At 35.3% G+C, this 25,282-nt stretch overlaps 2 protein-coding genes across 2 annotated transcripts; one reads left to right on the top strand and one right to left on the bottom strand.

Moving 5' to 3' along the window:
- Positions 1-5,777: 5,777 nt before the first annotated feature.
- On the bottom strand, positions 5,778-10,982 carry LOC106667143. The gene is made up of 2 exons (XM_014394869.2): positions 10,685-10,982; positions 5,778-6,360 (listed from the first exon to the last, which is right to left on the bottom strand). The coding sequence occupies exons 1-2, from the start codon at positions 10,815-10,817 to the stop codon at positions 5,804-5,806; spliced, it is 690 nt and encodes a 229-aa protein (XP_014250355.1). The 5' UTR covers positions 10,818-10,982; the 3' UTR covers positions 5,778-5,803.
- Positions 10,983-11,459: 477 nt separating this feature from the next.
- On the top strand, positions 11,460-24,979 carry LOC106667221 (nuclear export mediator factor NEMF homolog). The gene is made up of 17 exons (XM_014395044.2): positions 11,460-11,651; positions 15,619-15,790; positions 15,843-16,042; positions 17,554-17,690; positions 17,770-17,930; positions 18,065-18,256; positions 19,836-20,122; positions 20,266-20,352; positions 20,412-20,608; positions 20,695-20,875; positions 21,880-22,074; positions 22,232-22,287; positions 22,348-22,420; positions 22,490-22,932; positions 23,471-23,607; positions 23,687-23,949; positions 24,640-24,979. The coding sequence occupies exons 1-17, from the start codon at positions 11,596-11,598 to the stop codon at positions 24,875-24,877; spliced, it is 3,075 nt and encodes a 1,024-aa protein (XP_014250530.1). The 5' UTR covers positions 11,460-11,595; the 3' UTR covers positions 24,878-24,979.
- The last annotated feature ends 303 nt before the right edge of the window (positions 24,980-25,282 follow it).

Here is a 25,282-nt window from a genome sequence, read left to right as displayed (position 1 = left end):
CTCACATTGGCCTCTTCTACTCTCTGACATGAGCCTGATGGCTTTATGTGCACAGTTGGTCACTAGAGCAGGGACGTCTCAAAATTCTAGTAAAGATCATCATTTATATTGTCCACATGGGATGTCGTCACGTACGTCAGTATGGGTACTCACAGGATATTCATGTCCAAAAATATTTATTTATTTCATTTATATTTATTTCATTTTCATTGTTTTTATTTCATAGTTTATTAGGTTTATTTCATTATTTCGGTCAGTGTAATTTACGTATAGTACAAAGTCTGATCTTCCATTTCTTGAACTTCCACGTAGAAGAGAGTGTCCAGCAGGTTTTTACTAAGTGTAGGGCTTCAAAGTAGGACAAACATTTGTTGCTGGAAGAAGTATAGAGGTTATATGGCATTGGGTGAAGGTTCTTTACTGGGATTTGGTTTTATTCAATGTGATCCACCATATCTTGAACTTCCAAATAGGAGAGGGTCCTGGAGTTTCTACTGGGTTCAAAGAAAGTCCCAACCAGAAGAGGGTCGTTGCTGGTAGAAAAATAAGAGAGATTATTAGTGAAGGGTGAAGGTTATTTGCTCGGATTTGGTTTGGTTGAGTCTGATCCCCTATTTATTGAACTTCAAAGCAGGACAGATTGGTCCTGGAGCTTTCTGCTGGACCCTGGGGGTTCAAGGTAAGTTCCAAATAACGAAAATTGGTTTCTGAGAGAACAATAGGGGGGGGGGTGATAGGATGTAGGTTGAAGGTGCTATGTTTGGATTTGGTTTCCTTAGTTTGTCATTTCCTTTCTTGAACTTCCAAACATGACAGAGAGTCCTGGAGCTTTCTAAAGGTCTAGGACTTCAAAGTAAGTTCACTTATTGCCTCATTCTGTCCGGTAGGGTATTTCATTTACAATTCTGAACATCCTTCTTCTATGATACTATACCGAACCGAGTTTCCCGCAAGGCAGCATCCTTGGTACCATCCACTATTCAACCTAAACCGCAGACATTCCTATCAGCCGTGTTACAATACACCTTACATATTCAACCGGCTGTTCCTCCCAACAAACCTAGACCCACTTTGGGCAGAACACAGGCCAGCTTCTGTTTGTACTCTTCATCCGTTTTCCGTACGTGAATTATCACTGAAACATACAATCAACCTACTGTTTATCGGTTTGCCTTTAGAGAAAATCATAATCAAAATAATCATTTTATTAAAATCACAGTGAATGAGTGATGAATTTATATCTATTTTTAAACATTTACACATAAAAAGTACACGGCCTTCGCTGAATCTCTCATTGTCTCATTGTTCACTGTCGTGTATTTAATTGCACGGTATACATGAATATTATTGTACATATCATACTGTTTCTATACCAAGGATAGGAAGAAAGTGACCTGTTTACTTAGGAAGTCAGTAGACTGTGAATACAGGCGAACATTTGAATTTATTGACATGTTCGGCTTCGAAGCCATAAAATATCCAACACACTAATTGACTGCGCAAAGGGTGTGGAAGGGCGTCAGGGTATAAGCAAGTCATGACAAGAAGACGCCTCCTTCCGTTTAAGTGTGAGGTAGTTGAGGAATCCGGTGTTGGTAAATAGTCAGAGTAAATTTTTGCTACCAGCTAAGTAACCATTTTCAACTATCGGTGAAATCGGACGAGGCATAGAGGAGTATCGAAAGTTGTGGATAGTGAGTAAGAATGGGTTAGGGTGTCTTGCACAAAGTCGAACTTTGACAGTCAAAACAAATTTTCGTCCTAAAAATCTGTCAAGTTGTCTCTAAAGTCTTGCGCGGGGATAGGTCTGGTATGGTATGTTTAGGTTAGTGTTAGTAGAATTGGGGACCACTTAGGTTAGTATGGTAGAATTAGGGTTAGGATTACGGTTAAGTTATATTAGTGTCAGATACGGATAAGGTTAGAGTGTATAGGATTATCGAAAAGTTAGGTTTGGGTTAACTTGGAGTATAATAGTGTTAGGATTAGAGACATGCAAATTTAGGATTAAGTTAGATTAGGGTTAGGGACAGGTAAGGTTAGGTTACGATATAGTAGTGTTGGGACAGGCAAAGTTAGGGTTAAGTTAAATTAGGGTTGGGGGAGATCTAAGACTAGGTTAGGGTTAGAGACAGGTAAGGTTAGATTAAGGAGTAATAGGGTTATGTGAAGGTAGAAGTTAGTTATGGTGTGGATACACTCACTTCTTTGAGAGACCATTTTCTTTTTACAGGGGAATGCGCAAGTATTAGGGCTAAGTCAGATAAGGGTTAAGATTAGTTTTAGGTGAAAATGGTCGCGCAAAAATGTTAGTTTATCCAGCTCATTACCCTTAAGTCTACCCAATCTAAAGCGTCCTTAACCCTACCTAATCTGTTCCTAAACCTAATAGTAGAACTTACCCTAGCCTAGCCTACCTCTAACCATAATATACACTAACCTAATCCTAGTTAACCTAACCATCACTGTAATTAATTTAATCTTAAACAAACCTGTCTCTAACCTTTCCTAACCTAACCCGTCCCTAATTCTAACCCTAACCTAAACCTAACTCGTCCCTAACCCTTACTAATGTTCCGAACCTTAACCTCCCCCTTTAAAGTAAAAATAGTTTCGCAAAAAAGTTTGTGTATCCAGCATAAAAACTCAATTTAACTTCCACTCAAGTGAGACTGACATTGAATCTCCTCGCAAGTGCCCAAAATCTGTTAGAGGAGCCTAACCTTTACACTAGTAATAAATCTTAACTCCCCTTTAACCCGAAAAGGGGTGCAAAACAGTCTCGCCATACAAAATTCCCTATTATTTCATTCAGCTCTGTCATCTGACTTCCGTTTGAAGACAGACACCAGTTAGTTTACTTGCAAGTATTGTTAATTACACTTTGTCAGAGTTATTTTGCCTATAACTCGATAGTTTAGTGATAGATGTTTGCCAAAAAATCTATTAGTTTTAATTCAATTTCGAAGGTAGACAAAACAACGAAAATTAGCTTCTCTGCACATACACCTTTGTAAATGAGTTATGTTCCCAGATTAAAGTACACTCCATAAGGCTATATATATTTCAACAGGACAGAAAGCATGATGTATACTTCTTGAAAATAGGAAGGGATGTGTTTTGGGTCAGAAGTGTTAAGCGCTATCATGTTTCCATGCCTTCAATCTTTCGAATCGATGACCTGATTAAAGGACTTTTCCCTTTAACACACAGAACTGGATGTTAAACGCGGCTTAGAAACGCTTGTAATATGGCTGGAATGAAATAGTTAGCTTTATGAGCGGGAGGCTTCTATTTTCTTCATTTGTCATGCATAAAACTGTGGTTTCATTCATAAAATAGTCTTTCTCTATTCGTTATTCAACCTAGAAACAGCCATGACTGGTACAGATCGATATTGTTTTTCCTTTACAAACTACAAGTAATGTACTAGTTTTCCTAGCTTTCTAATATAACTTCTCGTTTTTCAAATTCACCTCTTCTTCAGTTCACTCGGAATACATACATGATCCCCTTAGGGATGGAATTTCAAAAAATCCTTTTTAGCGGCTATATTATAGTAATGCACTTTCGAAATTTCAGCCCTTTAGCTCCAGCGGTTTAGTCTGTGCGTTGTCTGTCAGCTAGTCACGTCATTATATATATATATTGTAACTCGGACCATTTACATTGGTACTAATACATGCAATTACACATAATTTATAGCTGCTTGGAATAGATTTTGGCATGGTTTGATTCTCTGATTCAACTAGCCTATTATAGGTTATATTGTTGATATACATAAAACTCACAACAGGATACAAACAAACGGCTGATTTTCTGTAATCGAAGAAGCATGATTGCTTGTGGTTAGAATTTCCGTTATATTCACGTGGTACTTTCTAAAGACTACCTCGAGACGGCTAACTTCTCATTTGACTAATGATTCTTCGACGTTCGTCCATCTTCACCCTTCTGAACTTCTGGAACTTCCAGCATTAAGCTTCTCCTTTCAACACTCTTCTAGGAGCAGCACGCTTCTCTTTAGTTTTTTCGGCTATCAAAACATCAAATCCTTGAAAATTCCTTGCAGTTTTAATTAATTCAATTAATTTCTGTTAAAGTATTCAGTGATGGATTTTCTCCCGTAAATTGGGTTTGGGTGTATAGGATTAGAGACAGGTTAGGTTGGGTTAAAGTTAGGATCGAATTAGATTAGTTTAGACTTTATATGGTTAGTGACAGATTAGGGTTAGGAAATGGTAAAATTACTGTTAGATAAGAGATAATATTAGGGTTAGGGACAGGTTTGTTTAGGATTAAGGCTAGATCAGGGTTAGGGACAGGGGGTAAAGTTAGGCTATGGCGTAATAGGGGTAAGCGACAGGCTAGAATAAGTATTATGGCTAGGGTCGGATACGAATAGGGACATGTTAGGTTAGGGTGTAATAGAGCTAGGGTCTGGCTATAGTAAATATTAGGATTAGGGGCGGGAAAGTATAAGTTAAGGAGTAACAGTGTTACAGTCAGGTAAAGTTGGGTTACAATACGATAAATGACGGGTTAGGTTAGGTTACGAACAGGTTAAAGTTAATGGTAACATTAGAGTAGGGTTAGTTAGAGTTAAAGACTGGTTAAGTAGGGTTAGTGTTAGGGATAGTTTAGAGTTATGGTATTAATTAGGGATTGATATTAATATTTCTGATAGGCAAAGGTTAGTATTAGTATTAGTAACAGCGATAGGTTAGGATTAGTGTTAGGGATGTAGGGTCAGTGGAGGATTGTTATTAGTTTTAGGGATAGGTTAGGGTTAATATTGGTGTTAGGGATAGGTTAGTGTTAGGGCTAGGGTTAAGATGAGATCAGAGACAATTTAGATTATATCCATGATTCAGTGGTTTGCCGTGAAGCAAAGATAATATTCGTACGCGGAGATAAAGTTTGAAAAAAACGTACTCTTCTAAAAGGGCTTTCGTAAGTTTTTTTTACTACAAAATATCAATATGTTGGAAATCTTTGATCAGAGAGTCAGCGGCCATCCTCGAGTCGACTAAATCTATTAGTCTAGTAAACAATAAAAATCAACCACGGAAGGTCAGTCTGTATTCTTGGTCCTTTATTTTAAGTTTTATTAACTTCTTATTAACTTTTTAACTAACTTTTTATTAACTGGTGGGTTTCGCATTGGGTCGCACAAATGAAAATAGCCATGACGAAAGGGCATTTTTACGTACTCTTGACTATTTCAAACATAAAAGCCTTAGCATAACTCCTCCTAAATGCCCGGATTTCCACACGCATTTAAGGGTTGATCAACTGTCAAACGGTCTTATCTTTGAATCTGTTCGAAAAGTCTCATGAGATATTTCTCCGGCAACGTGTTTCGCATAAATAGGGGGCCTAGTTGAACCGAAATTACCATATGCTTTGTATTGGTCTCCCGGTCAATGCTGTCAATTGGGAGTCTCACCACTCCATTTACCTCATGAATGATCCAAGAAGTCGGTTTTTTTACCTCTTCTAAATCTCTTATCTCTTACATCAGTGATATTAGTGGCACAGAGACGAAGTAAAGCACAGGCCAATCCCTGAAGCTGTTAAACGCATAAATGAAGTCTGAAGACGACTAGCAATAACTTTAGATACGTGGTTTGGCGGATGCTTGGTCGGCAAAGTAAACAAAAAAAGATCAACTTTAAGATACATTGAATGAAAAATTTATTGTTTTTACAAAATCGTGTATAACGTAGTTAAACACAAAAATAATCAGACAACAATACAGTAACAGTTCTAGGAGTTTGATGCAGGAAAAGTCGTATAAACGTTAAATTATAGGTTGTTGGTTTGCGTCTCTTTCCTCCTGTTCGATTATAAAAACATTTAGTAGTTCGGCACGTACCTTTAATTTTTTATGGCCAGGCACATCTCTCAAGTAAGGTAGAAGACTCGCCAAGAACTGAAAGTCACTGTCTTGGTTATTATCCTGTTCAAAAACCGATTTTTCACTTTCAATATAGAATTGTTCTTCATAATTGTTCTTTTTCTTCTTTTTAGCCGGGCTTTTGAACATTTCATGCGGCAGAATTGAAAATTTGGGCGATTCGATTAGTGTCAACTGTGCTTCACCGTCACATATCGGATGCTCGATACTGTAGCTGGGATTTTCAATGACTTCACATTGTTCGATGACAGTTAGTTGTTCTTCGATGAAGGGTTGTGATTTCTTTAAAGCGACAACATCCAGCAGGAAGCTCATTTGACTGAAAAGTGGCCATGTTTTCATTTTTTCAGACACGCTGCCAGTTTGTTCACAGTAGGCTTTTTTAAACTCCCTCCTGAAAGAATCTCGCAACCTTCTCCACTTTCTCTTGACTTCGTCAACTAAAAAAGAAAAAATGTAAACTGCAAAAAAGTTCTTTTCAACAGCTTTGCAAGGAGTGGCGAGAGCCGATGATAAGTTCATACGGATAGATATCGGGAGTCCTATGGTAAACAAAGTGACAGCGATATTTTTCGTGAGATTTTTCTCCCGTAATTTGATCGTTACCGTTCAACACCAGGGAGTGCGGATGCTAGGTTAGGGTTAGGTTACATTACGTAATAATTAGGGGCAAGTTAGTAAGGTTAAGTAGGGTTAAATTTAGGGACGGATTTATGTTAGGGTTAATGTTAGAGTTAAGTTTAGTAGGGTTAGTGATCGACTAGGTAATGGCTAGGAATAGGTTAGGTTAGCTTAACAAGGTGAAGGTTAGGGACGTACGTTAGGGTTAAGGTTAGTGTTTTGGACAGGTTAGGTTAGGGAGTGGTTAGTATTATTTTTAGGTTTAGGTTTAGTATAGGTGTAATAGACTGATCGGGTTAATTTTAGCATTAGTGTTAGCGACAGATTAGGTTAGGTTCGATAGGTAATGGGTTGGAAATCATGTTATCCTTGCTGTGTTAGTCTGTAATAGTTGTAAAAGTTTCGGCATTTAGTCATCTTCAGTGTTAAGTCTGAGAGATAATAAATTGAGACCCAACATTAAGTTTCGGTAAGGATCAAATTAGCGGTATTTGTGTTCACCACTGTTCACGCAACTGGAAGTGGTCAACTGGACGAATTAAGATAACAGGTTGAGGAGATATTTCCGCGCCTCATGTCTTAACCAGACATCATTCAGCCCACTCTGAAGTGAGAATGAAAATAGGTAGCGAAGTAGCGAAATAGGTAGGTGTAGTATGAAGTATGAAGTACCAGTATACCTTCAGCCCAATTCCGAGACACTGAGCAGGAAAGTGGGTATGCAAAAGAGTAGACAGTATGGAATATGTATTACTCATGGTAGGATGAAAGGCAATGTAAACACCCACTGCCTCTGATGCTGCCATGGATAGGTCTTTTTTAGGTAATTACTAAGGAAATAGGGTTTCTGCCCAAATCGTTTTAAGAATTTGACGTCTGACAGTAGATTAACATAAAAAAAGTTTTTTTCCTTTTTGTAAATGACGGTTCTACTCACAGATTTGTTGTTTACCACGAGACGGATTTAGAGCATTAAATGCTCATCATCAGATTGAATAAATTACAAACACGTCTCGCGAAGTGAATTGTAAGGCGCAGTGCCCGCTGGAGCAATGCAATACACGATACGAAATGTGATGCGATATGCAATTCGACACCGTATCACTTACCTGTATTCCTTGCCTGCAACTAACCAGTGCACACCAGGCGATTGCGATATAACGCCGATTTTTATCGGCGGCATATCGGTTAGGGCGACACAGCATGTCAATCGCTCCAGGCGACCACGATCGGCGCGACTCGTCAGTGAATCATGTCGACTCAACAGGAGGACGCCTCTGCTACTATTTCTTTTGACAAAATAGTTGAACAGAACCCATGTTTATGGAATTATTCTTTGAAAAGTTATTCAAGAACTAATTTAACAGAGTAGCATGGAAGAAAATAGCTGAAAATATTGTTAGCATTACAATTGTGTACGCAATATTTTCTCGTTTTTTATTTCCACTGACTTAAGTACCAGTAAGCAATAATGACATTCTCCTTTGAAGAGCTTATGATTACAATTGCGTAAAAAAGAACTACTACAAACAGCATAATAAAAATGAACTAGAGTCCGTCTGTCGAGTTTACATATTCAAATAAATAACAAATACAAAAGTAAACATATTAAAATTAAGAAAAATATTATTTTTTAGTAAAATGAAAATTAATTAAAATTAAATTCATCCACCAAAAGCCGTCTCTATTTTAAAGCAGTAATGATATATGAGTAAAAATCACCCCAATTCACTCCACTTGTAATAAATTAAACAAAATTCTCCAGGATGGGACATTCGCCTAGAAAATGCAGTTTCATTGACATTGTATCTCTGATGAAATATGGAATTAAAACCTTTTTGTTATTTGTCAAAATCCCTTAATTAAATTTGCCTTCAGAAAAAAACAACATAATAATTACTAATAAATTTCAATGCAATTTATAATAAAAGTAAAATAAAAATACTGCGAAAGTAAATACTACAAAATGGGCAATATCCCTATTCATTTTTGAGCAGTTTATTTAAGACGTCTACTATATCATTTTTACAAATTCGTTCCAAAAGTTTTTGTTCTAATAGTTTGGTACATTCTGTAACGGGGATATTTGTAAATAGAAGTAACATCAAATGACACTAAAGCACAGTTGGTAGGTATATAGGTCTTTATTTGTTTTATCAGTTCTAAAGAACTATTAATACAGAATCTAGGTTAGAAATTGGTGTGAGTTTTAATTATTTTATCTATTGTTGACGCGAGTTTGTGGCATAGAATATTATAAAAGACACCACTGGTCTTATAGGTTTATTTTCTTTGTGGATTTTGACTGTACCGTATAACATTGGGGAGGGGGGTTGAATTCATTGATATGAGTTTTTTAACTGCGCATTTTTTTTCAAACAATTTTGAAATTTTTTATAAATGTAAGGACCATCTAAACAGAACACAATTTCAATTTAAATACAACAGTGTTCAACAAAGGGAAGGAACTACTAGTTTGGTTTGAGAAATTAAAAAAAAAGTAAAATTAAACGTAACATTAATAATTTTACAGATTTTGATCTACCCCAAATTTTAAACATGTACTTAAGACATACAAATTAATCACTAATTTAAAATTATTTCATTGTGCATTAAAACCAGCTTCTCATTGGAACGTCGTTTACAAAAGGACGCTTACTTTTGAGCCAAAGTCCGCATGCAGAGAAAGCTTGCTTGATGAGTCCCACCAAATGGAAGGGTGCAATTCCGAGAGAGCGCGAAGGAATGTCATCCAATTTGAAAATTGTGCTTGAGAGGGGGTATTTGGGTCCCCGTTCCGATTCTTGGAGGAAATAGGGTTATTCTATTGTATATAGTAATAATGATTGTGCATACATAGCTTGTGTTGAGAGTGAATGTATTTATTAGCGTGAACGTGTGATATGAGTGGGTCGATAGCGGAATATTGAGTACCATATCGACCCACAATTAGGTTAGTTGTGTAAATACGTGTAAAGGGTGAAGTAGGAATATCGAGTACTCCACCACCTTAATTGAATGAATGGTATGTGAATAGACGTGAATGTAATTAAGAATGAACGTGAGTATGAATTGGTTGGAACTGCATGCGTTGGGTGCTGAATTGTCCTGGCTGATGACAACAACCCCCCCATCCGAGACAACCTCGGTGATTGTAGGATGAAGTATGAACTCTAGGTAACTGTTTTCAGCATTAGAAATATCGACCACTTTTTCACTCACCAACATTCTGGATCAAGGTATGGTCTTGTAGTAGAAAGCAAAGTCATTTGTTACTGCCAAGCTTTCGACCTATTTTAAAATCATCATCAAGGCAAAACAATCTTAAATATGTCTACAGATTGACAAATTTAAGTTTCTAAAGGCGATCTCAAATTTCCTTGAGGACCGGTTCAGCCCCACGTTGCCAAGGTAACTGTAATATTGTGATAAGATAACTGTAACAGTGTGATACATAACATCTGGCAATCCTCGGGACTGAGTCAGGCTTCAAGGAAGTTTGAGATCACCTCTAAACAAACTTAAATGTGTCAATCTGTAGGCATATTTAAGTTTGTTTTCCTTGATGATGACGACCTTAAAATAGGCCGAAAGCTTGACAGTAGCAACTGAATTTGCTTTCTTCTTCAAGACCATACCTTGATCAAGACTAAGGTCTGCTCCCAGACTGCCAACACCCGCGATGGGTGATTGGACTATGAGAAGCGAACATGCTCAACTCGGTACATGTTAGTATGTACGTGTGTACATGTACGGATTTGACTTTATGTAAATCCAAATCATTGGAACATTGCGTTGGCGGCAGATTCGCAAGTAACTCTTACAATTCACGTAATTTACTTAATCTGACAATGAGCATTTAATGGTCGAAATCCGGATCGTTGTAAACAAGATATCTGTTAGTAGAACCGCCATTTACAAAAAGCGAATCGACATACTCACCTCATTTTTATTATTTCTGTTAAAATAAAGTTTATTAGGTACAAAACTAGTTAATAAATGGCGAACCGATGAAACACAGACATGCCCTAGAAATTAGAAAATAGTGAAATGTTCACGATACTTTACTGGACAACGTTACAAATGAGACCTACTGCTTTGAGATCAAGTTAGCTAATTATTGTGGAAAAAAATTATGATTACCTGGTTTCTCCATTTCATCGGCTACTTCAGCCCATAGTTTCGTGGTTACGTTTCTCACGTAGTGCTGAGGCTGTTTTAGATCCCATAAACTCTTCCTTTCGAAGACTAAACGAATCAGTTTCTCACTGTCCATTTTCAACGGCTTCTACACAACAAAACCAAACTTATTCCCTATGAAGATGAAGGACAAACCGCTTTGCTCGTCACACTTTGTACGTTTCTATCAAATAACGGTAAAACTTATCATACTTTATTGTTTTAAAATAAACTGGGTTTGACGAAGATGTTCCGAAATACATTTTCGTAAATGGCGCGGCAAAATTTCATCCAGTTGGAATCACACGTGATAACCAATCACCGTCGGCCGTCGACCCGGGATGATTTTTTTGTTCTTTCAAAAAAAAAACACGGAATAAATTACATCTGTGTTAATTTTATAAAAACAAACACTGCCTGATAAATTAAAAAAATGTTAAGCATAAAATTAAAAATAATTGATTAATTTGAGATTTATTCAAATATAAATAAACTTGAAAAGAAGGATTTATTTCAGGGGAAGGTTGAAACTCATTTGTGCGTTGCTTGGTTGGAACCAAAATTTCTGATTTTTATGTTTAAATAGAAATAGCAAGCTAAGGTTGATCTTTGGGTGAGAATCGTCTCAAAAAGTAATTTAAATTAGAAAAAAAGTCAATTTTTCCTTTTTTTCTATTAATTTACGTCACGTTTCTTCGTGCTTGGTGACGCATTGCAAACAAGTTCTATGGGAGGGTAACCTCTGTTTCTCCTTCAACTGATCCAACTCCACATGATTAATTTGAACAAATCGGTTATATCACATCCCTGGTATATCCACGGCTGTCAGTCGTAAAACTCAACCCGAGAGGTTGATAAACTCGGGCCGGAATAAAATGAAGACTGTTTTCAATTCTCTCGACTTGGCGGCCGCTGTCCAAGAGCTGAAAAGGTGAGTCCCCCATTTTTTTATTTATTTTTTTAAAAACTTTATTTGTAGTTTTCTATGACAACCGGTCTCTAATCCGGGATGGCGTATAATCTCATAAACGGGTCGGTTTTCAATTCGGTCGAGCGTGATTTCCGCTCGTTGAACCCCAGGGTGATCAGGCCGTCGAACCTCAAAGGATACGTGACCCATTATCTACCCCCTTCGACCAATTTTCACAAAAGGTATCGGATTTGCAAAAAAGCCATCGAGGTGAAGGAGGTGCTCAAGACGAGGTTCGAGAGTCAGGTCGAGCTGGAAAACGACTCGAAGGAGGTCCTAGCCGATTTCGAAGCGAACAAACTGATCCTTTACAACGAGAACTGCAGCGTTCAACATCTTTTCGAACAGAACAAATGCAAGATAAGAAGATCGTATGAAAAGCTTGAAGAGGAGGTTGAAACGTTCAACAAGTTGATATTAGACCATCAGAATCTCCTTCTCGGTATGTGCTGCGTATATTTCATATCTAACTCGATGAATGAGTACTTAAAAACTGCTCTTTTCTACAAAGAATTTGTCAATAAAGCTGTCGAAGACTCTAAACAATTTGACTCCTTTTCCGATATCATCGATCGCTACAAATCGCTGAAAAGCATAGAAAACAAATTGTCCAATTTGTACAGTGATCTCATTTTAGAACTCGAGACCAAAAGGAACAGTATAATATCAAAAAATGACTCCCTTTACCTTGAGTTGAACATTTTGTTTCAAAAGCTCAAAAACAACAAAAAGGCACTGGAAGACGAGTTGAAACAGCTTCGTACCCTGGATACAAAATTGCACCAATTGAAAACCAGTGGGTATGAAATCAACTTCAAAAATCTCAAGTCAAATCTATTCAAAAATCGACTACTCGAAGAGATGATTGCTGAGAAAGACATCGACCCATCTATAATGAACGCACCATTCGAGGATCAAATAAATGCAATTCGAGACTATTACGTTCATCTCAAAGGCATCACTGAATATTCGGAGTAGTCTTATAAAACTGTATACCTGATATTTTATGTAGAAATTTGTAACTCTAGTTTTGTTAAGCAGTTAAGCAGTAACGAGCACATAACTTTGTTCTTTAGGTTTTTTTTAATCTCAATATACTATTTTAAAAAAAAACTTTTGTCTTTATTGAAATAAACTTCACAAAACCACCAGCTTAGCAATTTAGGTTAAACGGGGATGTGTACTTTATAGGATAACAAGAAGGGGGTTGTACTTAAAACAAAATGATGGGAATTCGCAGTTCTTGTAATTGTAGAATAACTCGCATAGTAAATATTGCCACTGATAGAAACAAATAAGACAAAACCCTTTTGTTCGATTTATATACACTTCACCATCAGCTTTTCCAGCTTACCAATTTATAATATACTAATAGGCCTATTAGATGTATTTTATAGGTTAACAGGATGGAAGTTATATTTCTGACATACTGGACTGATATTGCAGCTCTTTTTATTACAAAAAACTCGCACAGCGAAGATTGCTATTGGCATGTGATTAAGTATTATTTCTTTTTTTTAAATTTGTGTGCTCATAATCCTGAAATGCCTGACATCAACTGTCTGAATTGAATGCATCCATCGAGGATTGAATAAATGCGATTAATATTACTTTCATCACAAGGCATGATAGAATATTCACAATAGTCTTATGCATACCTGATATTTTATGTAGAAATTTGTTCAACTTGAAACTAAAATTTTCTAGTTATTTTGTTTAATAAACTTCACAAAACCTTTAAAAGCTTTACCAGCTTAGCAAGTTGGGTTAAACGGGGAGATGCAGTTTCTAGGATAACCTGAAGGAGGTTATGCTTCAAACAAAATGGAGGGAAATAGCAGTCCTTGTAATAATAGTATAACTCGCATAGCGTAAATTGCCACTGGGAGAAAAAAAATTAAATAAACTACACAAAGCCATCACTGTTTCCAGCTTCCAATTTATAATAAACAAATAGGCATATTAGGTGCACTATGGGATAACTGTCAAGAGGTTATTTTTCTACCAAAATGAATGGATTTGCAGCTTGTTAAATATAAAAAAAAAACTCTCACCGTGAAGATTGTCACTGGTATAAAAAAGTATTAAAAAAATAATTAAATAAATAAAAAATAAAAACATTTATTCAATTCATTCATTTTGGTCAGACACGTTTAAACATTTTGTAATCATCTGTGTGTCCTGACTTATGGTAAATGGGTTTGTAGGTTCTATTCTAACATAAAATGGACAGATGTTGCAGCTTTGTAATTATAGAAAAACTCGCACATTGAAGATTGCCACTGGTAGAAAAAAAATTAAAAATGTCTTATTTGTTCACTTATAATTAACTTTACAAGACTACCAGCTTCACTATAACATGTATATGATAAGGTGGACAATCTTTCAAGTTGTGAGATTTCTTCAGGCTGTTGGCTTGGTGATGGAACCTGACATTTGGTTGTCACTGATCGTTTTGGTCTGTCCTTGCTGGGTTACCTGTCAGATGTTTTTAGCCTTCTCTACATCTTCAGTGTCTTAATTTAGGTTAAATGGGCAGGTGTATTAGGGGTAGTTTATAGGATAACTGGATGGATGAGTAGGAACTATCTTTTTAAAAAGATTGAACAACACACTTACTCCACCATTTATTATTTCTATTAACTGGATGGAAGTTATATTTCTGGCATAAGATGAACGGATGTTTATAGAAAAACCCATGCACCGAAGATGACCACTGATCTGTCAATGCTGTTATTACATTATTATGATGTAGGATCTAGTGATAGATATACATGGAAACATGGTTTTAAGGGTATTGTCGAATAGAAAACTATGGGTAAGCCACAACTGGCCGATCCGAAGCCGAGCTAGATAGAAAAGTTTCTTCTTTCCAGTAAAGTGTGAAAGAATTTTTTTAAAATTGTAATTCCGGTTTCCAGGCTTCCCAGGCGAGGTATGTAAAGTGATGAATACTGAAGGTAACCCCATCCTGAGTACCAGTTTTATTATTTCAGTCTTGATATTGTGTTAGTTTTGTTATAATATATGCCTGGATTTTGGGATGTGTTCATTAGTGCAGTGAGTGATGATAATAATAATAATAATAAGTTTATTGCACACAAGAAGAAAAAAGAAAAATTACATATAATTCAAACAAGAAAATAAACTTAATACGGCAAGGTAACCGTCTGCCGGAGCTTGGATTAATTATTGACTAATCCTGTAAAATAAACTTACAAATGCATTAAACTAAATCTATGCTAAGTGTAACATCTATAACAAAATACCAAATCAAAAGGACACAAAACTGAGAATTAAAAATCAATGAGCGGAGCTGAGACCGGAGAAACAGAAACACCAAATATCAAGGGAAAGAGCGGGGGCAAAGAAATTGGGAGTAAAAGAGAAGAAGAGAGAAGAATTATTAATTAAATTCGTTTACTATTAGCCTTCGATAGGCCCAGGCCACTTTAGCATAATTCACCAAGTCTGTCCAATCTGGTCCGTTGAGCAATCTGATGCATCTGTCCATTGATACGGTTCTTTCGCCGAACACAGATAAACGCAGTGAGTGATGAAAGAGAGTCAGAACAGATTATAAACATGGGCGACATAAACGATGGTAATGGTTCAGCGTATAGACAGGATCGTTTAGCATCCTCAGACCTGGAACTGTCAGTGAAAACAAAATCTGTCCTGGAATATACAGTTGTTGAGGAGGAAACCACCCTTAAATATATAGGGGTGGGATATGGGGAATGTTTGCAATTTTTGGATAAGAAGAACTTAAGTTTAGTTATATGGACATATTTCCTAGGTTTTCTACTTAAAATAGAATTTCAATATTTAATTTCTTTTTCCAATTATGTTGACCCAAAATACGGCTATTTTTCATTAAATGAAAAATGAATAGAAAATAATTTTGTTATTTTTTTATATGTTACAGCTTGCATGGGATGCGGATAAACCAGATCTACGATATAGATCATAAGACATACATTTTTAGGTTTCACAGTCCGAATAAGAAGACAGTACTTCTCATAGAGTCAGGTTCACGCATTCACATTACAACATACACATGGCCAAAAAGTCCGTGTCCTTCTGGCTTCACGATGAAGGTAAATTTACACTTCTTTTTCTTTCTGATTACTGATCTCATTATGTTTTTAGCTGAGGAAACACCTATCAAATAAAAGACTAGAAAATATCAACCAACTTGGGAATGATAGAATAGTTATAATGCAATTTGGTGTCGATATAGCGATGCATTATTTAATAGTAGAATTTTTTCAACGGGGAAACATCATACTTACGGACAACACTATGTCTATTTTAAGTGTGCTTACACCACACAAAGAAAAAAACGTCAGGTAACATTTTTTAATGTTTCTACAATAATTCAAAAAAATTTTTAGAAATATAATAATTACAAACTAATCAGTCATCAAAAACTACAATTGTAATCAATTATTTTCATTTAAATTAATATGAAAACATTGTCGATTCTTTTATCATTAAACTTAAAATCTTATCTTTCTCTCACAGTGTCATCTGTCTCCTTCCCATCTTCTCTCCCCAATTCATAGGCTCAAGCAACTTCCATTTTTTGTTGTGCTAAAATTTACCTTTCCTTCCCACCCAAGCAGCCTTTTGCTTTTCCACTCTCCATTCTGTTGTGCCAATCTTCTCCCCCTTTAGTACACGTAGACTCATAATTTCCTCCCTTATTCTACCTCACTTTGACTATTGATGTCAGATGTTAAATGAACTGTTTTGTACATTTTGCCTTCAAGTTATACCCTTCTTATCGTAGGATGTAAATCCTTTGCTCCTTCCTCTATCAGATGATATTTTCCCATTTATGTTCAGATCCTCTGTACACTCATGTTTTGTCCTAACAACTTGGCATCTAAGAAATTCATTTGTACCTTTTTAATTTTATTTCGATAATTATTATCATTGGGCAAAAACTACAATCATAGCGATTGGTTCTGTTGTTTTTCTTCAGATGTTTATATACTCAGATAATCCTCCCGTAATGTTTCACTTAATATCGCTGTTTCCAGGTCTTTAACCATATTTGGTATTTTTGTAAATAAGAAATTATTGTATATTCATATAGCCTTATCAGGCATGAATCTTATGCAAATAGATCATTTAAAATGTTAAATGTATTAACCACTTTTTACTCAAGAATAATCTCGATTTCGGAATGGTCAACATACCATAATAGGTTATCACAGTAGGTTATTCAAAAGTTATTCAAAATCATAAAGTCCCAGAATAAAGTGCTTTTTTTCTTTTTCTTTTCTTCATCTAGACAAGAAATTCAACAAATTTCAATTGTGTGGAGTGTTAGGTTAACCCTTCCTTACTTAACTTAACCAAACTTGTCCCAAACCCTAATCCTAACCCTCTCTAACCTAACTGTTTGTTGCCTAACCTAGCTTAACTTAACCATTTTAAACCTATCAAAACCCAAAGTATTCCAGCATTTTAAATGTTAAAGCGTTCTTTCCCATAGCAAAAACGTTATCCTCCTTTTATACATGATTATCCAAAATTCTCATGGCATTAATTACAAAAATACAATATTTATTTTTGTCAAGGTGGTAAATGTATAAAACCAGTCATCCACTCCTCATACATCAAATCCTCTCTAGGTTAGAATTTGACTTTCCAAGGAACACTTATTTTTTCCGGAGGTTCTCAATAGCAGAGTTATATCAACCCCAAGGGTTTTAGTGTTTAAAAAAGCAGTGTAAGTGCTAAGGGTTAACATTCTCTTTCATCTTCAAAAATATAACTATTACAAACCTGTTTAATGTTGGAAAAATTTTAAAATTTTGATAATTTTACATTTCTTTTTTTTTGTGTGCAGATTTGCAGTTCGTGAGAAATATCCGATGGACCGAGCGCACGAAAAATTAGCCCCACCTACTTTTGATAAACTCCAGGAAATGAAAGCAAATGCCAAAAAGGATGCAACTATTCACAAATCTCTTCTGCCAGTTATAGGTACGTCTATGCGAGTTTAAATTATTCTTCATTGATTTTTTATTATTATTATTTATTTATATTTTTGTTGATGTTTTAGATTTTGGAGCTTCTCTCATTGAACATGCCCTTGTGTTGTCAGGGCTTGCAAAAAACACGAAATTTTCTGGCGATATTCCTGAAGATAAGCTTAAACTTCTAGAGCAAAATCTATTAAAAGCTGAAGAAATTTTTAATGAAATTTCTACCAAAGGGTGTAAGGTAATGTAAATTACGTTTTCTGGCATTTTTTCTGTTTCTTCTCTATTCTTAAAAACCTATTCATTTTCTAATAGAGACAAATAATAAGTAAATATACTAGTAAAACATGCATTATTTTTAAAATTTAATTGCAGGGTTATATCATCAAACAAACTGTGAAGAATGTGGATGGTACTGATATTGAAAATTATCTTGAATTCCATCCTTATCTATTTAAGCAGTTTGAAAATTCACAATTTAGCGAATATGATACATTTAATGATGCTGTTGATGACTTCTTTTCTAAAATCGAGTCACAAAGTATTGAAATGAAAGCTGTAATGATGGTACGTACTATATGTAAAACATCTTTGTAAAGTTCTATACATACTCTTCCCTCGTTTTCCCAGCATCACTTGTACAATGAGTGTGTTAAACATTGAACCATGGATACATACCTAATCATAATGATACCGTACCTACCTGTAATTGTATCTATCGTAACAATCTTTTACTTAAACCATTTGTAACCAACTAAGCCCTACTCTATCTAACAACCATTTTTTAGCTAACCCAACCTAATCCTATTTATCTTGACAATTCATTACCAAATCCAATGAATCCTTAAACTCTTTACCTTAACCATTTGTTCCTAACCCTAATTCTATTAACCTAACCATTTGTTACTAAACCCAACCCTAATCCTATTTATCCTAACTATTTGTTACCTAACTAAACCCAACCCAACTCTTGTTCAACCTAACCATCTGTTACCAAACCTAATCCTATTTAACCTAGCCATTTGGTACTTAATCTAATCCTATTTGCACCTAACCATTTGTTACCAAATCCAGCCCTAATCCTATTTATTCTATTTGTTACCTAACCAAAACCAAACCCTAATCCTATTCAACCAGCCATTATCAAACCCAATCCTAATCCTATTTAATTTATCCATTTTTACCTAACACAATGTGAATCCTATTTATTCTAACTATTTGTTACCTAACCAAACCAAACCATTTTCATATTTAACCTAAACACATTCAACCCTAATTCTGTTTGAACTAATCATTTGTTACCCAGCCTAACCCTACCTCTCTTAACCATCTGGAATATCAACTTTTTAATAGTGGATCCATAAGTTAGCTCTGCTAGAATTTCAGCAAGTTTGGTATAATGATTATATATTATCTATAGTCCTGATTAAAATAGCTTGTACCTTCAGGAATATTTTTTCTGTTTCACAGAAAAAAATTAACCTTGTTACTTAATCCTAACCCTACTTAATGTAACTCCTATCCTATGTTACCTAACTAAACAATCATAATCCTATTATTCTAACCATTTGTTACCTAGCCTAACCCTACCTTACAAACCATTTACAGTGTTATCATTTTGTTATTCATTTAATAGTGAATGTGTATGTTAGTCCTTAATTTCAACTTAATATAAGGGTTATATATTATGTGTACCCATTTTTCAAAATTGTTTACACCTTCATACAGAGATGAGAAATGTTTTATGAAGAGGCAGATGGCTAAGACTCTCCACTTCACAGAAAACAATCTCTGGAATTTCTTTCCTCACAATATCTTTCTAGCCTCGTCTCTTTCACTTTTTAAGTTCTGCCTCTTTGATTAACCCTTGTATTTATAATATAGTACTGAAAATTTTAATCATCCCCTTTTAGTATTTGTACTCTATATGTAAGTTATAATTTGATTTTGAAAAAAAAAAAATAGATTAATAAGATTAAAATGATATCACCAACTTGATGTGGGTGTAACTTGTATATTATTTTTGTAAATGAACATCTTTCTATATGAATCTGTAAATACGTTGTATTCATGATTACTTATTCAAATTCTTGAATAAAGTTTGTTTTTTAAGTAAGTTTGAGTTTAAAGTTTGTTTCTTTTTCAGGAAAAAGAGGTTCTTAGCAAAGTTGAAAAAATAAAGCAAAATCAGGACAGCAGGATTTATGAATTAACTGTCACGCAAGAAACTGATAAGAAAAAAGCTGATCTGATTATGTGCAACAGCGATATCGTAGGAGATGCAATATTGATTATAAATTCAGCGTTGGCCGCTCAAATGGACTGGTCTTCCATAGACACAATGGTTAAAAATGCTCAAAGCCAGAAAGATCCAGTTGCTTTAATAATTAAATCTCTTAACTTCCAGACCAATCATATAACACTCCTTTTAAGGTGAACTTTTCTATTTACCTAAGGCTACGCGTTTTTTTTTTAATATTGGAATTTTACACATAAAAAAATCAAATGATGTAATTTTTAAGTAAATGAAATTTAATTCTAATTTATTTTTTATGTTTAAACTTAATATTTTATAGAGACATTTATGATGATGTATATGGTGAGAGCGAACCTACTCCTGTGGATATTGACCTGGCTTTGTCAGCCCATGCTAATGCTAAACAGTAAGGTCTTTTCAAAAATAGTGTTATTTTATCTGCATTAATATAATTTTTTTTTAAAGATACTATAATCACAAGAAGTATGCTGCACAAAAAGAGAAAAAGACTTTAGAATCACAAGACAAGGCACTCGTGTCGGCTCAAAAGAAAGCGAGAACCGCTCTTAAAGAGATCAAAACCCTGACAACAATAAAAAAAATCCAAAAGCCATACTGGTTTGAAAAGTTTTATTGGTTTATAAGTTCAGAAAATTATTTAGGTAAAGTTTACGAATAATTTTTATATTTATGTCATAGAAATATTTTACACTGTTATGTTTTAACAGTAGATTTTTTTCTCTCTTAGTTATTGGAGGAAGAGATCAGGCACAGAATGAACTCATTGTAAAGCGCTATATGACAGCTGGAGATTTATATGTCCATGCTGATATCCACGGTGCTAGCAATGTTGTAATTAAAAACCCTTCTGGTAAACCTGTACCTATTAAAACATTAAATGAAGCTGGAACGATGGCTGTATGCTGCAGGTGATTTACATTAGTATTATAATAATATACTCAAACTTCCCCAAATGGACAAGCATACATTTATAGATTTTTTAATGAAAAAGTCTTTTATATGGACAGGAGAGAAAGAAAAACAATTCAGGATTCCACTTTAAACAATATTTTTCCACTTTTGCTATGCGAGGTAAGGAAATTTAGTGTACATGCTTGTTTACTTTTTGTGTATTAATAAATACAAAAACCAGAGAGATAAGATTGATTTAGCCTCTTGGTGCCTTTCCTGGTCTCTGGTTTCAGAACTATTCTCATTATTTGACTGCTCTTTACTTGGGTCTCACCTCTCTTATCAGTCAATTCTATTTGACTTCTCTGGACTATTCGACTCACCTGGCTTCCTTTTTGACTCAACTATACTCAACCCTCTTGGCCTCCTTCATTTCTTTGATTTGACTTGTTATGACTCGGATTGACACCTCACCTCTTGGTGTCTCAACTCCCCTGGCCTCCTTCGGGACATGGCTGGACTTGGTTTGATTTAGCTGTCCTGGTCCTTTGTGTCTTTGACTGAACTTGACTCAACTCGGGTCAGCTCACTTAGCCTCATTCATGACTCAGGTCAACTCACCGGCCTCTTTTGTGACCTGATTCTCCTGGCCTCCTTCAGGACTTGACTAGACTCCAACTTGACTTGGGTCAACTCACCTGGCCTCCTTTGTGACTTGACTCAGCTCTTCTCTCCTGGCCCCCTTCGTGACTCGATTAAGCCTGACACGACTTGGGTCAACTCCCTTCACCTGACCTTCTTCGTTGAAACACCTGGATTTTTTCATGACTATGATATTTGCTTGAATTAATTTAATTTTTGAATTGCAATTATTGTACCTAAAATTTGTCTATATTTGGACCCTCATTATAAAGAGACAAAATCCCATTCTTAAGTCTGCTTGTTTGTCTGCTTATGGGAAGTCCACTATGTAAGTTAACGTTTTGTGGGTTGCAAATAAACATGATTTTTTTTGTTACAGTGTCGGTTGGGATGCTAAAATTCTTTGTTCGGCATGGTGGGTTACTCATGAACAAGTGTCAAAAACTGCGCCAACCGGTGAATACTTGCAGACGGGAAGTTTCATGGTTCGAGGGCACAAAAACTATTTACTTCCTGCTCAACTGGCCATGGGGTGTGGTTTTTTGTTCAGAGTCTCAGATTCTTCAGCAGAGAGGTTTCTTATAATTTTTTAAAATATTTTTATTCTTATAGCTACGGCTTATGGCAAACGAGACAAAATAACAAAGTTGAGCAGTGTAAAATACGTTAAAAAACGTTATTTATAACTTCTTGAAATTTATTCAGATATGACATAAATTCTTTTTTTATAGACATAAAGATGAAAGACGAGTACGGAATGTTGAAAATATTTATGAACAATCTACTTGTGAGTATAATTTATTTTTCTTCATTAAATCGATTTTTGATTAATATATTTTATTATTAGCTGAAAATAAAGGTACAGATGACTCTCGTATTGAAGATGATAGACAAGGCGAAAAATCAGACAACACTTCAGGGTACAATTTCAATTTTTTTACATTTAACATGTTTTAAAATTTACATTAGTAACATTTTTTTTTTTCTAGAGTCGAAGAGCAAACTGTTCGACTAGAAGAACAATTTGAAACTCTTAGTGTTAGTTCTAAGAGCTCAGGTGATGATGATAATGAAAACAAAGACACTATATCGCTGTCAAAAGATGAATGTGATGACTCCGGGAAAGGGCAGCCTTTGCAGCCCGACAAAAGTGCAAGTGACGTCAACAGAAATGACTCGGACGATGAAGACGATTCGGGCAATGAAGGGCCGTCATTACAGTGTGAAGAGGAGAAGAGCGACGTTAAAAAAGACAAATTGGAAATATACGATGACGATTCCGGCAATGAAGGGCCACCTTTACAGTCCGAAGAAGATAATGATTTGAAGCAATCAGACAATAAAAACATAAAGGCTAAACAGAAACCTAGAAACACAAACAAAAATGTTAACCAACAACGCGGGCAGAAAGAAGAAAAACAAACAGATTTTGGTAAGTAACAGCGTTCAATCAATTTTAATCTGAAACTTAAATATTTGTACCAACTCTTGGTTGTATTAATTTTTTCCCCTTTGTATTTTCAAAAAATACGATATCTATTTTAATACTTGAGGGCCATAACAATTTATAACTATACAGGGTGTTCATTTTAGATGGCCCAGTTGAATTTCACTTGAACCAATGACGCTATAAAAAAAAATAATAAATAAGTTAATAAAAAGTATGTGTTTAATATTTTTTAGTCTAGTTTCAAATGTTTACCTTTTTTTCTGAAAAAGTTATACGGGGTACTTCAGGCACAATTAAACTTCAAAATTTAAAATACAACCCTATACATCCTGATACATCATTTTAAAGGATTTTTTACACTGAAAACAATGGTGCAATTTTGGACTTGTTGTCTTGGACTAGTTCATGGGTCCGATTATCATAAGGTCTTATTGTTTGTTTTGAACTGTAAAACTTGATTTGGAAGTCTTGGGGTTCTCTTTATCACTTCATTTAATGTCATTTTTCTGTAATGTTATAGCTGTCCCGAGCAATTCAAAACAAGCCAAAGAGACTGCACCTTTGAAGAGAGGCCAACGGAGCAAACTAAAAAAAATCAAGGAAAAGTACAAAGACCAAGACGAAGAGGAGAAAAAACTACGCATGCTCGTTCTTGCCGTAAGTTCTTTGTATTCTTGGACACATATCCTTGCCCCTTTAGCCTTTTTTTATCAATTGTTATCACTCGATGTTTCAGTCTGCCGGTGAGAAGAAACTGACGAAAAAGGAAAAGAAAAACTTGAAAAATCAAAAGCCACAGATCACTGAGAAGCCCAAATTTAAGAAACCAGCCGAAGTTACACAGAAAGTAAAAGAACCGGAAGATCTTGACGAATTGGAACAGAAAATACAGACAGATTTAGACGCCCTTGCAGTCCTGACAGGACAGCCATACCCAGACGATGAACTTTTGTATTCATTACCCGTGATAGCACCGTATAGTACCTTACTTAACTACAAGTAAGTACTTTATAAATTGTAAATACATAAAAAATAGGTGAGGATTTGTCTTATTTAGCCTGAAGAAGGACTGAAGGCATCTCAGAAGCATAGATGGCCAATTTTTATGGAATTTATCATAATATTTTCATGGTAGATCTTCAGAATGTTTTATAGGTCTTGGTTCCTGTTGACCTTCCTCTCTCTCAGTTTGAAGTGATACTGCCGCTCGTACCCCAAGTATGGTCTTATACAAGGTACTTTGACATTTTCTTAGTACGGTTGATAATATATAGCAAAGTTTTTCTTGTTAATGTGGAGGTTCCCAGGTTAGCCTACAATCAACGTAGACCCAGAGGTATCTCAGTCCTTGGTCTCTCAAGTTCTAAGGAATATCAAAATCATGCATTTGTAGTTTTTTCCAGTCTGGTGTTCTCTGGAGAGTAACTTTTATGTGCTATCTGTTGAAGTACAATTTCCAGAGAGCAAATAGATTTTTGATTTTCTCAGCAGTTTCCCTAAATATAGTTGCCATTTTTGTGGATTAGTATGACCAAAAACCCACTGAAAGTTTTTCAAAATGGATGCTTCTGACAAGATCCAACGCCTTCAGTCCTCTTCAGAGCTCCCTCAGTGGAAATCTATTGGAAAACATGTTGAATAAGTAGCTTTAGTTTGCCATTGAAGTGTAATGATTTCTTGGATTTTCAGATTTAAACTGAAGCTTGTGCCTGGGACTACGAAAAAAGGCAAAGCGGCAAAGTTGGCCGTCGAAACATTCATTCGAAATGAAGAGTGCACCCAAAGGGAAAAAGAACTGATCAAGACTGTGGATTGTCAGAAGTTTGCGACAAACTTCCCTGGGAAAGTCAAAATTTCAGTACCGATTTCTACAAAAAAGAAGAAAAACCCTGCAAAGCCGTCAGTCGGGGGAGAAGAAACTTTCTGAAGTTTCAACTTATACTCTAAATTTGGATTTTTTCAAAATGAAAAACAAAAGCCCTTTCGTAAATTGTATATAAATTCATTGTGATAAATTTGTACTTACGGAGTTGTTGCCTCTGTTATTTCCTAGTTGTTTATTGTTATAATTATTTATAAGTATATTGTTAAAATATAGGATTTAAGTTGTTAGCATGTTACACCATTCCCCCCATTTTTTATTTATTCACAGAAAACAACCAACCAATTTGATTTTACACCATGTCCAAATAATTAAAACATCCTGACTAAGTAAACATTTAATTTTTGGACTGCTAAATCTATCTGACAACCAAACATCACACTATTAGAAATATAAAAGCTCTTAGAATAGTACTCAATAAGAAGCAATTAAAGTATCCTTTAGATTGCA

The sequence above is a fragment of the Cimex lectularius genome, unplaced genomic scaffold (assembly GCF_000648675.2).
Source record: "Cimex lectularius strain Harlan isolate CLEC.00 unplaced genomic scaffold, Clec_2.1 scaffold207, whole genome shotgun sequence".
In the NCBI taxonomy this organism is placed as follows: Eukaryota; Metazoa; Arthropoda; class Insecta; order Hemiptera; family Cimicidae; genus Cimex; species Cimex lectularius.
Note: the sequence above shows the minus strand (reverse complement) of the source record. Positions and strands in the feature narration are given on the sequence as shown.